This window comes from Trichomonas vaginalis, chromosome III (genome assembly GCF_026262505.1).
Source record: "Trichomonas vaginalis G3 chromosome III, whole genome shotgun sequence".
In the NCBI taxonomy this organism is placed as follows: Eukaryota; Parabasalia; order Trichomonadida; family Trichomonadidae; genus Trichomonas; species Trichomonas vaginalis.
The window spans coordinates 24,745,075-24,761,416 of NC_067205.1; the positions used below are offsets into that span (position 1 = coordinate 24,745,075).

At 34.6% G+C, this 16,342-nt stretch overlaps 7 protein-coding genes and 1 pseudogene across 8 annotated transcripts, besides 2 other annotated features; 6 read left to right on the forward strand and 2 right to left on the reverse strand.

Moving 5' to 3' along the window:
- Nucleotides 1-2,820: part of a mobile genetic element that runs on past the window's edge.
- Nucleotides 2,821-3,011: 191 nt separating this feature from the next.
- Nucleotides 3,012-16,342: part of a mobile genetic element that runs on past the window's edge.
- On the reverse strand, nt 4,615-5,385 carry TVAGG3_0758370 (uncharacterized protein; the record flags this gene model as incomplete). The annotated part of the gene is made up of 1 exon (XM_051245506.1): nt 4,615-5,385. A coding segment is annotated over one exon (771 nt), but the record flags the coding sequence as incomplete, so codon positions are not given.
- On the forward strand, nt 5,546-5,997 carry TVAGG3_0758380 (uncharacterized protein; the record flags this gene model as incomplete). Its single annotated transcript, XM_051245507.1, has 1 exon — nt 5,546-5,997. A coding segment is annotated over one exon (452 nt), but the record flags the coding sequence as incomplete, so codon positions are not given.
- On the forward strand, nt 6,824-7,474 carry TVAGG3_0758390 (uncharacterized protein; the record flags this gene model as incomplete). Its single annotated transcript, XM_051245508.1, has 1 exon — nt 6,824-7,474. The coding sequence occupies one exon, from the start codon at nt 6,824-6,826 to the stop codon at nt 7,472-7,474; it is 651 nt and encodes a 216-aa protein (XP_051092095.1).
- TVAGG3_0758400 (organellar and viral DNA polymerase type B) lies at nt 9,333-9,953 on the forward strand (the record flags this gene model as incomplete). Its single annotated transcript, XM_051245509.1, has 1 exon — nt 9,333-9,953. A coding segment is annotated over one exon (621 nt), but the record flags the coding sequence as incomplete, so codon positions are not given.
- TVAGG3_0758410 lies at nt 12,071-12,869 on the forward strand (annotated as a pseudogene). Its single transcript has one exon. A coding segment is annotated over exon 1 (799 nt).
- On the forward strand, nt 13,725-14,045 carry TVAGG3_0758420 (organellar and viral DNA polymerase type B; the record flags this gene model as incomplete). The annotated part of the gene is made up of 1 exon (XM_001289060.2): nt 13,725-14,045. The coding sequence occupies one exon, from the start codon at nt 13,725-13,727 to the stop codon at nt 14,043-14,045; it is 321 nt and encodes a 106-aa protein (XP_001289061.2).
- Nucleotides 14,727-15,414, forward strand: TVAGG3_0758430 (KilA, N-terminal/APSES-type HTH, DNA-binding family; the record flags this gene model as incomplete). The annotated part of the gene is made up of 1 exon (XM_001283623.2): nt 14,727-15,414. A coding segment is annotated over one exon (688 nt), but the record flags the coding sequence as incomplete, so codon positions are not given.
- On the reverse strand, nt 15,841-16,314 carry TVAGG3_0758440 (uncharacterized protein; the record flags this gene model as incomplete). The annotated part of the gene is made up of 1 exon (XM_051245510.1): nt 15,841-16,314. The coding sequence occupies one exon, from the start codon at nt 16,312-16,314 to the stop codon at nt 15,841-15,843; it is 474 nt and encodes a 157-aa protein (XP_051092097.1).

Consider the following 16,342-nt stretch of genomic DNA (forward strand, 5'->3'; position numbering starts at 1 on the left):
CTTTGTTTTGTTAATCTTCAGTTTTTGGTTTTTCTTCTTTCTATCGGTTTTTCGTCATCTTTTCGGTTCCTCTGACTTTTATTCACTTGCAGGAACAGTTGTGTCGTCAACATCTTCATAAATATTCATATGCCATTTGTTTTGTTTTTCCTTTCAACTGTTGTTGTTTGTTGTAAAGTTAGAATATATTCGACTCTAAGTCAATGAGATGTTCGATACATGAACTGTTGGTCAGTGAAGTAACTTTTCCATCTGTTGTTCGAAAGCTCCTTCAGACTTCAATATTTTATTTGTGAGAGTCTGTTTCTTTTTTTAGATACTAGCCGTTCCATTTATTGAAAAGTGACTGTGTAGTTAGGGGTTGTATTTCCAGACCTGCACTTCTATTATTGAATTTTTCTCTTTCATCGTAAGTTCTTTGACAGTTCTGACACTGATGTTCCTGGAACCTTTTGTTTTGTGTCCCAAAATCTAACCGTTTCCAACTTCTTCGTCATTCATCTCAGAAAAATTTTAGTTTGGTTTGTTTTCAACTGGTTTTGTTGTTGGTTTAAGTCGGTCTAAAACTTCCTGAGTATAGAAAGAACTTGACATACACGTGTGTGTAACTGCTGGAAGTCGAACAAAGCCATCTGAACCCCATTTGTCCAATGCTGTATTGTTCATTTCATCTCATAAAAAACTACATTCCCCACGTTTAGCGTTGAGGTAGTTGGGTAATTGTTATACCACTGATTTGTGCATGTTTATATCCTCTGTTAAAGAATCTCTTTTCACCTTGAAGCCCATATATGCCCTGTTGGTTATATAGTCATTTGCTTTGTTATAATAGTTTCCTGCTTGTCTTCCTACATTGTCCATCCATCTTGAACTTTTCCTCTTGTTTCAGGATTTGGAATTAAATGTGTTGCATCTCGTGGCTACCATCCCAATCTTTCATGTACTAGTTTGTTATAATTAGTAAGTGCTTCTCTTTAAGTATACCTAATGTGACTCAAAAATGTCTTTCCTTCCAACTTCCATAAATACACCTCTGCGCTATTTTGTCCCACTGCGGGCCAAAATCTGGATGGCAACTCCTGCTAATGCTGCCAAAGAAACCCATGTCTTGAAGGGTTAAAAAATGACGAATCCAAACAAGACCCTATGTTTCTAAGCGACAAAGAAAGCACTCATGGTAAAAATCTTTAGTTCAAACACCAAATGCTTGGTTTATGGATACTTGAAAACATTCGAGACGTTAGACCATATGACCACCATACTGCTAATATTGTCGGTTTCAAAACCAAATCGATACTGGTAAGCCACAGCAATATGGTCCCAAAAATATTTAAGATGTGAAACACTGCTTTGACAATATTCGTTGACAAATACCAATGCCAACAAAAACTTGACATCTGACTGTGAAAGTTTCTTTCAATCAGATGAGTAAAAACTATCTGCGTTCAAAAAATGTAAACCAATATTTCATTGTCGACCAAAACCATTCTGCTCTTTGGTGTCATTGACGGTTGTATAAAAATGTTAAGAGACTTAAACCAACCACAAGGTGGTGAAGACGCAAATGAGAATTCAGTATGACGACAAATATAGACACTTCTCCATGGCAAAGATGAGACAAGTTTTAAATATTTACAATAACCGTAAACAAAAAGGTTTGGGAAACCACTCCCCCGAAGAAATGAAAAACAATCCTGACTTAGAGAAAGACTATTATTTTAATAATTTAGTTCAAAAGAGACAAACAAGAAAGAATGCCGGGCTTCAAACTTCAGAAAGGTGAACAAGTAAAAATAGAAATACCAAAACGCGAACCCATATGAAGAATACATTGACTAGACAACAATGGGAACTACGACAGGTACTCACATTCGTGTTCGAATAAATAGAAGAAAGTATACAATAAGAGAATATTATGAAGTTTTAGGCAAACATGGCAAATATGTACACACTGCAAGCAGAAGATAAAAACTACATTTGTCAGACCTCGTTTCAAACTTGTCAAAGTTCAAGTGGTATACTTTCAAAGAAAGTTCTAACAAATATTAAGACAATCCGATGCGAATATTCTGTAAAGAAGCTGTGAAAAGATGCATCGACCTAGAGCGCAATTTCTAATACCTAGTCAATCGTAAACTTCATCCTATATCAAGGTGCAGTATTCTTTAGCTTTCTTGTCCCTCGTTTGTTTGCGCTATATCCTGAAACGCGATGTGTATGGTTTCCTCCTCCCTCAGTGTTACTCCAGTAACAATTTATAGCAAACTTAACGTTGTCTTTAACATCATATCCTTTACCTTTTGTCATTGCTGACCAATCCCAATATCTATGCTTATGCCAACTGCTTGTGTGATGTACTTATAGTGTTGACTGTGTCAGTGTAATTTCACTGAAATCGTTTTACTTCCACCTGTTTCCTTTGAAGAGTTTGCACAATACAAAAACCTGTCGACTATTTGAGTCCAAGTTCCAAAACCAAGTACTACTCTGGTCTGGTAACATTATAGTGATATAATCTTGATATAATGTTTGAAGTATTTCTGTCTTTAATGTTTGAAGCTCTGTTTTGTCTGCTTTCTTGTCATATAAATCTTGAGCAGTGAATTTAATATTATGTTCATCCTTCATGACATAAACATCTTTACATCTAATGTTTTTCATCGTCGTTATGTCGTCATCCGATGTTAAACCTTGTGGAAAGTTAGGAGGTTTACAATATAATGCATCCCCACCAGTTTCTTCAACCGTTCCTTCAATACTTTCTATAGCAACAGTTGTAAAACTTGTATGTGTATGAGTCTTATTTGCTTTCTTCTCTAACTCATCGTTAACATAAGTTTTATCTGCTTTAAGGTCTAAACATCCTGAAACCCATCCTGTATCGGCTTTAGTTTTTAAAATCTTCGATGTCCATTCATGATACCATTCAGCCCTTTCTATAATTTCATTATCTTTTTCATCCACATATTCCTTATCTGCTTTCTTCTCTAACTTACTAGCCACATATTCCTAGTTAGTATCCCTCTCTTGGGTACTGTGGCACTGCGCGCCTCCGTACACCACTTAGCGGTTTTGACACTTTACGAAGCCGGTAACGTATATTTTACAACACAACCATAACACCAACTTAACCTTAAATATTTACAAAACCATCTGACACATAAACGACTTCACTAATGACTTCACTAATGACTTCACTAATGAATTCACTACCGTCCTCACTAAATAAAAATAACCTTATTTTTATTTTTTTTAATTTTTTTATTTCATTACAAAGACATGTCCGACTACATTTACTATGACTCTTTCCCAGAACGTTTCCGTGAACTATTCAAAACTCAAGTAAAACTGAGAAACATGCATTTTAACAAAGATAGACCCATTGACGATGAAAGAAACCCCGAATATATTACAATCCCATATGACGCAAAGTTCATTGCATACATTCCTTATGGTCGCAGAGGAACGAAAACTATTTCAACAAAGAACAAAAATTATTTCTGGAGCGATGAAGAAAATTGCCTTATCTACATAAATGCATACTTAAATAAAGCTACATATTGTACAAAAGAAGGTTGGACTGGATTTGAGCTCTACATATACGACGACGATGGAAACAGACGCTGTGTATACCCATACGATAATATGTACCATTGTTTTCATCAAGCATTAAACGAATACATAGTCAGTAAGGGTCTCATTCCTGTTGAGTAGATATGCTTTATTTTTGTTCCCACATTTATTTAAAAATAAATGATATCACCACCCTCACACGTATGAAAAACATAGCACAAAAATAATGTTTATGTTAGAATGTTAGATCTAACACGTTTTCTAACCTCTTTTTTCACCCTGTTGAATTCATTGCTTTATAACTCTCTTCCTTGGTTTCTTTTTAGTTGCTTTCTTCACGTCTGTCTCCAACTTGACTGTCTTTCTTCTTCGTCCGTAATGATACCAGTTACTTCCACCAGTCAATGGGTCAAATGGTCTTTCGTAAGGGTTTCCATACATTCCATAGGGACCATACGGAAGAACTACTGGTGGAGAAGAAACATTTTCTTTAGTTCCATCGACTCTATTTAAATGCATTGTTTCACCTTTCATCTGGTCATTAAAGTCTTTTGCGTGTTTTGCAAACTCATCGTCCTTTCCTAAAGCATTTTCTGACTCAGTCGCAACCAAATTGGATGCTTTATTTATGAGCCCTATTTTATTTAATCTTAACTTCTTTGCAACCCAGCCTCCAATCTTTCCTTTATTTGCATCTAATGTCTTCGAAACCCTTCCTCCACTCATTTTATTTACTGCGTCATAAGCTCCAAGTGCTTTTGCTCCAAATGCTAATGCTTTTGTTCCCATTGCGCCTAAAGCTGCCCAAGCTACCATTTACACCATATTAAAATCATCTCTCTTCAATATTATCTCATAAAAGTTCTCGTTACTGGAGAAAGTCAATGAAACATAAACATTCTCACGTGCTTCGCCCTCACCGCTTTGCGGTCTATCTAACTTCTTTCTTATATCATCTATACGCTTCAAAATGTCTGAACAATTGCTAACATCTTCTACAACAGTTATTTCATCATGAACGACCTTTAAGAACAAGCTCATTTAATATGCTATTAAAATCATCTCAATAATGAGTCCATCCTTTCCGTCTTTAGGTAGCACAACATCTTTCATTGAAGAAGGTTCGACAAGTCTTATGTTAAACTTACTGACAAAGTTTGTTATACTATAATGCTTCGGCGGCGAATACATGTAGTTTGAAAGACATAATATAGATTCTTCAGCAAATTCACTTATACTGGATTTTATAACAATGTTCTCACGAGACCAAATACCACCAATTGACAATCTTGTAAGCAATCCTGCTGAACCTTCTACTGTAAACGTCGATGGTAACATTCCACGAAGGTCATCTATTGACATCGTTGAGTCACTGTATTTAAATATTTTCTTAAAGCAATCGTCATTATCTAACCATGCAATAGCTTTGAAGTTTTCATTCGAATATACATCTGCTTCATTAAATGTAAATCCTGACTTCTTTGCAGAGACGACTTTAAAATCTATTGAGTTTGTTTCAAAATTATATGCTATGGTAACTTCTGAAGGTAATGGATGTCCTTCCGCAGTAAGTTGTTCTCTCACTACCGTTTGAAGCTTTGTATTAAAAACTTTCATGTCATCTCCTGTATCTAAGTTCACATACACAGCAACAGGAAAACTATCTTGCTTCTTTGTTTCATCATTATATCTTAAAACATTAAAGTTCTTCAATAATATTGTCCTTCCTGCTGGAATACTTCTAACTTGTCTTATTTCAATAGCTTTCTCACCTCCTACATACTCTACCCAGTGTCTTGGATATTCATAAGTATACTGACTTTCTTGAATTTTGGTTGGTTTCATCATAACATGTTCATAGTATATCTTTATACTCTTGTCAGTTAGACTCGGTGCTATGTTCTGAATATTTCTGACTTGCATTTTTAATGGAGATAAAATGAAGCATTTAATACATGACGTAGATGAAGACATGAATGAAACTACAGACAAACTTAACTCTTCTCTTATTCTTCCTTTCAGCAAAGATTATGAATTCTGTTCAAATGGTGTGTATTTCTATTGTGGAAAGATGGGTTCAGGTAAGACATTTAACCTCATTCGTCATATACTCATAACAGAACGTTTAGGAAATGACTCATATTATGACCAAATCATTATATCAGCAACTTCAGACTCTATGGACTCAACAGCGAAAACATTCATGAGTAAAGTTCAAGCATCTGTCGTTAAAGTTCCAGACAGTGAACTCATTGAATTTCTTCAACGTTACATTCGACGTAAGAGAAAATATTATGCCATCGTTGAATTTATACAGTCAGGAATGCAAAAGACTTCAGAAGAGATGGAAAGAATTATTGACAAACACCACTTACGTCAGTACTCAGAAGTTTACGATATGAAACGACTGACAAACTACATTCTGTCAAAACTTTCAAAATACCCCTTCAAAAAGTATCCTTCAAATACTCTGCTCGTTTGTGACGACTTCGCCGGAAAAGGTTTAGTGTCAAAGCCTGACTCACCATTAGCTAACATCATAACTAAAGTCAGACATTACCATTTAACTGTAGCAATACTTATGCAAACATGGCGTTTTCCTTGCTTTAAACATAAAACGTCTCATAACTGACTTCGTTATCTTTCAAGGTTTCTCACGTTATGATATTGAACTCATTTGGAAACAGTCAGGTATAACATTACCTTTTGAAGAAATTTGGGAAGCATATAAGTCTCTCATCTCTCCTCGTTCATACCTTGAGATTCATATCATGACTAATACCATTAAAGTCAAAAATATTCCATGGGAACGACCAACATTGTTTTAAAGTTTAACCTTCAATTGACTGATGGTAAACAAATTCCATGCATCTCTGTCGCCATTTCTGTTAATATTTTTGCTGTCATTCATATCATCCACTTCCCCATCCGTTAGCTTTTGAGGATATGCGTTAGAATAGCTGTTCTTAAATGAAGGCTTTTCACCTTTGAGAGCATAAACTCTATAACTTTCTGCATACTTTATGTTTGAACCTCCTGAGCCATCGTTGACATAAATTTTTATAGGCTTCACCCTTTGTTCATGTTCCTGCTTCTTCCCTTAGCTCTTTTGTTCAGTAGTTCTACATCTTTATACGCAGCTCCTGTCTCAGTGAATTCAACAATATTTTCATTCGTTAGCTTTACATTCAAACCCTTGTCGAGTATATTGTTCATTTCATACATATAAAAGGTTTTTATTCTATATGAAATGAGAAGCAAATCCATCTTAGCTGGTGCCGTTAATGTTCCAATTGAACCAACATCAAATGTTGACTCACGAACGACAAACAATATTGTCATAAAGAACTATAGTTCAGAGTGTTTGAAAGAAAAAGAACCAGAACTTAAGTCGGGAGGGCTCAAAGAGCCCATCATGGAGCATGGCGCCGTGAATTTAAACACAGCTTCAAACGCTAACGCTACATCAGATGTTAAGTTAGAGTATCCACCACTGGACCAAATTCTTTCAAGAGAAGCCAACGACAACCCTTACATAAATGTTCAAACAAATCCTTCAGATAACGTAGACCATTACCTTCTTCAGTTATACCAAACAATTTTACTCAAAGACGATAAGAAGCTTTTGACAAATCTTATAAGTAAGAACCAAATAATTCTAACAAAGGAGGACCTTGAAAATGTTATATCACGAATAACAGGGAAACAATGTGTCATTGACTATCTCGACCCTGAAATCGAATGCTGTGGTCAAACTCCACTATTCATGAAAATAGGTAACATCCGCATCATTGAAACACCAGGAACTACAGGAGTTGAGTTTAATTATAAATATTCGAACGAGTATACAAAACTTTCAACAGAATATAAACTTTGCTTGAAATATGTTTTAGTAAATTAAAGCAATTTGTAATATCTATCCAAAACTTCTTCAACAGTATCGAACTCATCTTCATAATGCAAACCTAATCTTATTGACTTGGTGCAGTTTTCACTAACACAATATAGCGCTTTGCGCTCGGCGCCTTTGACGCCTTTTTCTGTTCTCTTGACTGACATAACTAACTCATTTGTTTCATCAAACAGCAACAACCAAAGTTCATGACCTAATACATAACATTCATACTTTATATTTTTAGCTCTGAGTTCTCTTGTAAGCTGTTGCATTTAATATTTTCTAAAAAGTCAACTTCAACAGTCATTCGCACTGGTGCCTTCAGTTCTACAGGCTCGCCCTGAAAGTCAACTAGTCTGAATTGCATGTCTTTCAAATTATGAGGACTAATGCGAACCCATTTACCTAAATGAGTTGCTATGACAGGAACGTTTGGAATGAACATTGAATTGACTGCATAACAGAAAGATTTTACTACTCTACTGAACACTTTACTCCTGAAATGCCTGTGACATTAGCTATTTTTAGACTCAATGTATAAACAATTACCATAACATACGTATGGAACAGATTTCATCTCAATCGTTTTGTCAACACTTTTCAAAGGAAATGTCATATGGTATGCACCCAAAAGAAGTTGTACTCTATGACTCATTCGTGTTATCTTGAACTCTTTCTTGCTACTGAACTTCAATGTTCCCTCAGAAGAGAGTTCGACATCTATGTTGTCAATAGTTTCTTCATTTATGAGAGTACCTATGACTCCAGCAATTTTATCTATTCTATACTCTGCTCTGTTAGGAAATGTTATAAAACTTCTTTTGTCATCTATTTCAATCTCTATGAAATCTGTTTCATCTGTTATGACAAAAGTTGCGATAGTATTGAAGTCAACAACTCTGAAAGCAAGCGCTTCATTCTGAAGACCTAAGTTTGTTTGTAGCTTTACTGTCCCGTATTCGTTTGGGTCTGTACTTTGCAAATAGAACAACATTTTATTCTCATTAAAATATGACTATTGCTGCATATGCGTATGAGAACAAATGAAGCAAGGAAGAGCACATGAACTAGTAAACGAAAACTCAACTTTAACCATTGAAGGCAATGATTTAGTCATTGACGATGGAAAAACTAAAAAAGTCATTGATTTCGATTTTAACACTTATGACCCATTCATTACAACAAGCAAGGTTCCTATCATAAATGATGGAACGGTGCAATATATAAATTCTACAGTAGATGCCTCATTAGTGAAAGTACTGAATGTTCTCATTGAATTGTTAAAGAGCTTTCGATTTGACGACAACATTAAATGCCTAAAGAATTTAGTCATGAATGAGAAACAAATTCTTGGCGTTGCTGGTAGCAGTAATGATGTACACCTTATGACATTAGAATATTATAACGAACATAAAGATGAACTGAAAGGAGAGAAGGGTGACACCGGACCTCAAGGACCTCAAGGACCTCAAGGACCACAAGGAATACAAGGAATACAAGGAATACAAGACCTCAAGGCGAGAACGGTTTGGATGGAAAGGATGGAAAAACTGCTAAATCATGGATATGGGACCTTATAAATACTGGTTTAACAGCTGCTTCATATGGAGTTCTTCAATACCAAATCGGAAAGATATGGGCGGTACTTGGTGAAGAAGTTTTAAATGACGTTAAAAATGCTTTGAACTTCATTTCAAATGGTTCGGATACTATTAAAACTTTATCTGGTTGGATGCAAGAAACAAGGAGTCAAATAGATACTGTAAGACGTATAGCAAACAATGCACGTACGGGATTGGATACTTTACGACAAGCACAAAATACACTAAAGGAAGCAAATGATATTCTTGGCTCAGTATCAGACATGCATGAAGATTGGCTTAAAGGTATTGACAAATCTTTAAAAAATCACAGTCAGTCTATTGCTGACTACAAGAAAAGTATAGATTTTTTACATAGTGCTATGGACGTACATGATGGAAGCATAAGGAACTTACTTAATGCTAACAATAACTTACCAGGAACTATTAAAGCATTTATAAAGTCCTTTGTAAAACCTGGTGCTCTAACATTTAGGTCTTTGAGAGCAAGAGCATTGAAGTCAAGAGATGCAGAAACTCCAACAGAACCTACAGAAGGAACTGAAACAACAGAAACTCCAAAAGAACCACCAAAACCAACAGCTAATGAAATATTGTTCGAATATTTTCCAAGGTACTCTGTTCTCATTGCATACATTCAAGAAATACTTAAGAAAGCAGACTTGACTTTAGGAGATGATGAAAGTTCTGTATATCTTTCGTTCCAGTTTCAAATAGCAGAACTTTTGAGACAGATATGCTTAATGTATGACAACATCTCTGATTTCACAAGATATGATGACGACCATGACCCCGAACACGGTGAAGAAGAAGTTTTACAAACATCCATTAAGACAGGAAAGGTTTTAACTCAAAGTCTCATTATTGACACCAAAGATGGCGAAGTGGACGTTCTTCAAGAGCTGAAGAAAAATACTTCTTCGGGAGGTGGTGGTAGGCATGAACTTGAAATAAATGAGATAGAAGAGAAATTAGCCGAAAAAGCAGATAAAGAACATAAACACAATATCTCCGATATAAATGAACTTCAAGCTACATTAAATAGTAAAACAGATAAAAATGAACTTGACGCAATGAACAAAGTTTTGAAATCTCATAAACACAATATCTCCGATATAAATGAACTTCAAGCTACATTAAATAGTAAAGCGGACAAGAACCATGTTCATTATATAACTTCAGACGAACAGATTATAACGGACTACCATGGATATTTAACACGAAGTGATGAAGCGAAGACAAAAAATGTTAATGAAAGAAGATATAAATACATTCGTGCTAAAGGTTATGACATAAGCTGTACTGTACAGTATGATGTAGCTAAAGCACCAGAAGCATTTGGTTATACCGGTGAAATTTATGCCTCTACTTTCAATGTTAACGGTGTATTAGTTGAACCAAGATTTACTTTGAGAGTTAAGGCAAAATAACGTTTGAAGATGCTATTAAAAGTAAAGCTGACAAAGTTGAACTCGAAGCAATGAACAAAGTTTTGAAATCTCATAAACACAACATCTCCGATATAAATGAACTTCAAGCTACATTAGACAGTAAAGCTGACAAGAACCATACACATAAATCCTTCACTACTGTTAGAGCAGACGACATAATATTGAACTATACCCTTGGTTCAAGTGCACCATTAGAAAATCCAAGTACAAGCGTAAAAGATACACTAAACTCCTTAAATAGTAAATGTATGAACATTGAAGGTCATGCCAGAAACTTTGAAACACATGAACTACCAGCAATGTTAGATAAGAAAGCCGACAAGAACCATACACATAAATCCTTCACTACTGTTAGAGCAGACGACATAATATTGAACTTTGACCTTGGTTCAAGTGCACCATTAGAGAATCCAAGTACAAGCGTAAAAGATACTCTTAACAGTTTAGATAAGAGTTGCAGGACATATGAAAGTCATGCCAGAAACTTTGAAGCATATGAACTACCCGCAATGTTAGATAAGAAAGCAGACAAAACTTATGTAGATGAAGAACTATCAAAGAAATTTTCGAAACCAGATACAATGACATTTACAACAGAAATTATAAATGGTGAACCAGCAACTCCATTTGAATTTGTTAGAGGTCTTCAACCAGATACTTTTGAATTTTTCTTGGATAATTCTATTGAACTAACATTACATTATAAAAGTGGAACAAATGCAACATTTCATCCGGGAGATACATTCCAAATGGTATTTAATGACATAAGTTCTTTAGAATATGTTTATAGAGTTATGAGCATATATGATTTAATATATCCTATAGGAGCTGTTTATACGTCTATGAATCCAATAAATCCAAACACTTTATTTGGTGGTAGATGGTATGAAATAGTTGACAGTTTTCCATTCTACACTAATACGCAGTCAATGAAGATGGGAGGTTCAAAGAAAATAGGTATTGAAAACCTTCCTTCACATATGCATAGGTTCAGTGGAAGAACATCTGTGGAAGGAAACCATTCACATTCAATAACAAAAAGAGGTTATAGAAATCTTGCAGCAGGTTCGGATAGACAGGGAATGGATAGATATGATATCAACTGACCCAGTAGATTCAACAGGTATTTTCTGTGGAACTGCAGGAAATCATACACATGTTTAGCTGGCATTACAGACCCAGCAGGTAATGGAAAAGATTATATGCCTCCTTATATAACAATGCACGCTTGGATACGAGTTGGTTAAAATCTTTAACTTTACATAAATGAGCTTGAAAGAAGTATTCGAACAACATCCATGGAGGTCATTTAAGAATTCAATGAAGCTGCAAAAAGTTGGGGATTTACTAACAGAGCTGAAGTGAAAAGGTTCTTTGACAAAAATGTTGTACATCAAACAAAAATAAACCCTTACGACTACTTTTTACCAATTTACTCCAACGCTCCTGACGCATACCAATTTGACACTCTCATTCAAAGCAGAAAAGGAGGACATAAACCATTCCTCATCTTCATAAATGTTAACACTCGTAAAGCATATGCATATCCAATGAAAAATAAAGGAACTCGTGAAGTGTTAAGAGTTTTACAAAAGTTTGTAGCAGAACATACCCAAGTACTTTAACATCAGACCAAGACAGTGCATACCTCAGCAATGAAATCACAGAATTTCTCATTAAGCATAACATAACTCACTACACTACTGAAGACCATAACCATAACATACTCGGCATCATAAACCGCTTCATAAGAACGCTCAGAGATTTAAATCAAGAGCGAGACTTTACCGAAGAAACAATGAAACATTTTCTCGAAGTATATAATTCCTCAACACATTCTACAACAGGACATACACCAAATTCAATGACACAACAACAAGAAGAAAAGTATATACAAAAGAAACGAAGCCAAACACAAAATATCAGAAATTCAACACAATTTACCCTCATTCCTGGTACAAAAGTTCGTGTAGTTCTTGACGACAAACCGTTGACAAAGAAACGTTTAAGGTTAAGTAGAAATTATTATATCGTAGACTCTACGCAAGGTAATGGATATCTTATAAAAGCTGCTGACGACTCCATTAGCATTTTACCCTCGACAAATTAGTTGAAAGTAGTAATGGCAAACTTGCTGAAACCATTGACGAAGCAAAGCGAGGAGTGGTTATTGAAATACTTGGCTACAACATAAACGATGACACTTATAAAGTAAGATATGAAGGAGGTGTTGAAGATGTTATACCATCTAAGAACTTGAGAGAGTCAAAGCCAACACATCTGGGACCATTAGAGCGGGAGTACTGGAAAGACAAAAATATGCCAGAAAGAATAAGAAAATTCTTCTAAACTTTTTCATTAGATGTAAATCAGACATGAATGAGAACAGTCATGATTCATTAATGGTACCATTTATTTACACCAAAAATAATGTTTATGTTAGAATGTTAGATCTAACACGTTTTCTAACCACTTTTCTAACATGGTCTAAAACTCTCGAAAATCATGAATTTTTGACATTTCCTTATGAAAGAAAAATAACGCTAATTTTTTTCTAAGAAAAATTTTTATCTTGTATGTAAAGATATGATTTCAACAATCGGCACAACAACAATTCAAACTACAGCACCAAACTCGTTAGTCATGAATCCAACATCTATGTTAGTAGAGATGAAAAGCTTCATTCCTTCTTCATATACTTTCGAAACAAAAATCCAGAAGATAAAGCAAGAACTTTTAACAAGTAATTTAGACTGTAGTGCGAAAGATGAAACAAATGAACAGTATCTTTATGAAATGCAGGACATTATTGACCATTTACCCAAATTGCCTGAAATCCAACAACAAAAACTAACTATTCCTGAATTCGACGAAATTGAAGTCAAAACAACTGACTCAGTAGAAATAAAGAAGTTCATACGTAAAGTAAATTATGAATTCCTTGGTTTTCATTGCAACCATAAAGTTATGGACAAAGATTGCGACATGGTTTATAAGAATGTTTCTGACATATATAAATCTGAAGAATTTAAGACCTACGATAACTTTGTTTCATTAGTTGCTGAATGTGTTTGGGAAATAAGAGATAAAGATAGAAGAGGCAAAGTATGGAACGAACAACTAAGACCCGCTATGTTTGAGATGAAGAGAGCAATTGACGCCTTAGTTGTTTTAGCAGGTCAAATTTCAATGTATAACGCAAAAATGAACCCGCAATGTTCAAAATGTAAGGCAGCGATGAGGAAATATAACTACTCCGTCAAAGAGATAGAAAGAATGAGAAACGACTATGCAGATTTAAAGAAAGAAGTAGAAAAGCCAGCAGAAGATAAAATGGACATGTTAGCATTTCTGAACAAAAATTATCCAACTGCTGACGATTTCCTTCTATCTGACGTCAAGAAGAAATATAAAGAAACCTTCGGCATTGTTAAAACATTCGATGTACTAAAAGAAGAAATAGAAGCTACAAAACTGTTTAAAGTCATGAACCATCGCAACATATACCATGTAAAACGCTTGTAAATAGTTATGTTAGAAAAGAGGTTAGAAAACGTGTTAGATCTAACATGCTAACATAAACATTATTTTTGCTGAATTCAGCACAAAATTCTGAGTAAAATGACATATGGCACGTGTCAAACCGTTGAGTTTTCACAAATTTTAAAAATTGCTGCGGAAAGTTCGTCAAAAAAGTGAAGGTTCCCGACGGTTTCAAACCGCCATACTTTACATGAAGATAGTTTACAATGTCAACTAAATATCATGTACGATAGAAACGGTTATGTAAAGTTTACATTTTGTAAAGTTTTGTCCTGATTCAAGACAAGTCTTGTATTTTTTCAGGAAATCCTATCGTCTAACTTTACAAATGTCACTTTTTCGACATGATTGCATTTTGGTCGGGGAACAACTTTCTCCCATTTTGTCACTTTTTTCTATCGTCGTGTTTTGTCACTTTTCCCTCAGGGTGTGTGTCAGAAAATATCCAAAATCTTTATAGCCTCGTATCTCCTTCAATTCTTGACGGCTTGACATGTATGACACACCATTCAATTCAGAATTATGTGCTGAATCTTATGACCTTCATTTGTTCGTGACTTCTTTTCACATATGTAACCCTGAATTTTTAACATTTCTTTAACACAGAAAAATAAAGTTAGTTTTATTTTTATTTATTTTTTTATTTTGTATGTAAAGACAGTAATGTCAACATTAGAGAACACAACAACAGTTATAGTCCATGAAGCCATAAATGAAGAATACGAGTGGGTTCAGTTTAACAAACAACTCCGTCTCATTCGTTCGGTCAAAGACGATATGTACCAAATGCAAAGTATTTTGACAGCATGTTTTGCTCCAGACACTAAACACGCAGACGACTGGTTCAAAAACCAAAGCACACAAGAACTTTTGAGTGAAATTTCTCTAGACCGACTTTTTTCGGTCATGCATAAAACACATGAAAATCGTAAAAATTTGCCAATAAATTTAAGAGGTTATTATGTTCATAGACTTTTAGTAAATGCAGTTGCAATGTGGGCTTCTCCTCGTTATGCATGGCATGTTTACAGACTTCTTGACGAAATTCATAGACAAGAACGTGGAGAGATGGAAAAGAAACTTCAAGCAAAAGATGAAGTCATTGAATCCAAAGACAAAAGCATACAGAAAAGAATACCACGTTCGGTACCAAAAGGAAAGGAAAAGAGTTATAAGTATATGATATATACTGAAGAGTTGGAGAAAGAAGAAGATAGAGATATGGTTATGTTGCATTTAGTCAGAAGAAACAACAAAAGCTTTTATGACCTTGCTAAGATTTACAAATCTGACAGAAACTGGTTCTATCGTGAAAACTTACCGATTTCAATGACACCGAATGAGCAAATAAAGGAAATTGTCAAAAATACTCTTCCTCAAACACACTATGACATCAAAGGTTGCACAATACTTACATTCAAAGAAGACTTAACATTACTGAAGGAAAAAATAACAGAATATTTCGATAACTTCAAAGAGGAAGAATAAAAAAATCTAAGCTAATTTTATTTTTTTTATAAAATTTTATCTCATATGAAAGAACATGAATTTAGAATATTCGGAACTCATGACAGAAGAAGAGAACGAACAACATGTAAAAGATTATGCAAAATTTCTGAAGACATACAAAGCATTTAAACAATATCTAAATGCTTCTAAAGATTATGCAAAATTTCTGAAGGTATATAAAGCTTATGAAAAAGCGTATGAAAAGTTTATACATTGGGGAATTGTTGTAAAATATCGATATGAAGACTAACCAAAAATATATTTTTGCTTAAATGACGTCAGGGTCAATTTCTTCAACCATTTCACTTCCTTCGTCAATGTCAATAGAAGCTTCTTCAACCTTTGGTAAGAACTTTTGTATAACATCTTTGTTCGTTATTGTCTTCAGAGATGAAGGATAATATTTCACATTTGTTTCACCCTTCTTATATTCTTTCTGTTCGGAAAGATTTAAAGCAATACTGAAGAAGTCAATGTTGGAGTTCTTTATGACAGTATAATGAGTATCTTTGACATTCACGAAGAAACTCTTTTGTTTCAAAACTACTGCTAACTCTTGTGAAGTATAACGTTTGCGGTCAATGACGATAGCTAATGGTCTGACATACTGACCGAACTTAGATTCTTTCACAAACTTCTTGTTAAAGATAACATTAACGTTTGAAGCACCATTGAACTCATTCTTGATGGCAGTAGCGAGAGCATTGTATGAAAAGAACTTGTACTCTTGCATGTGTTTCATTAAAATAAAAATATTAAATTATTTTGAA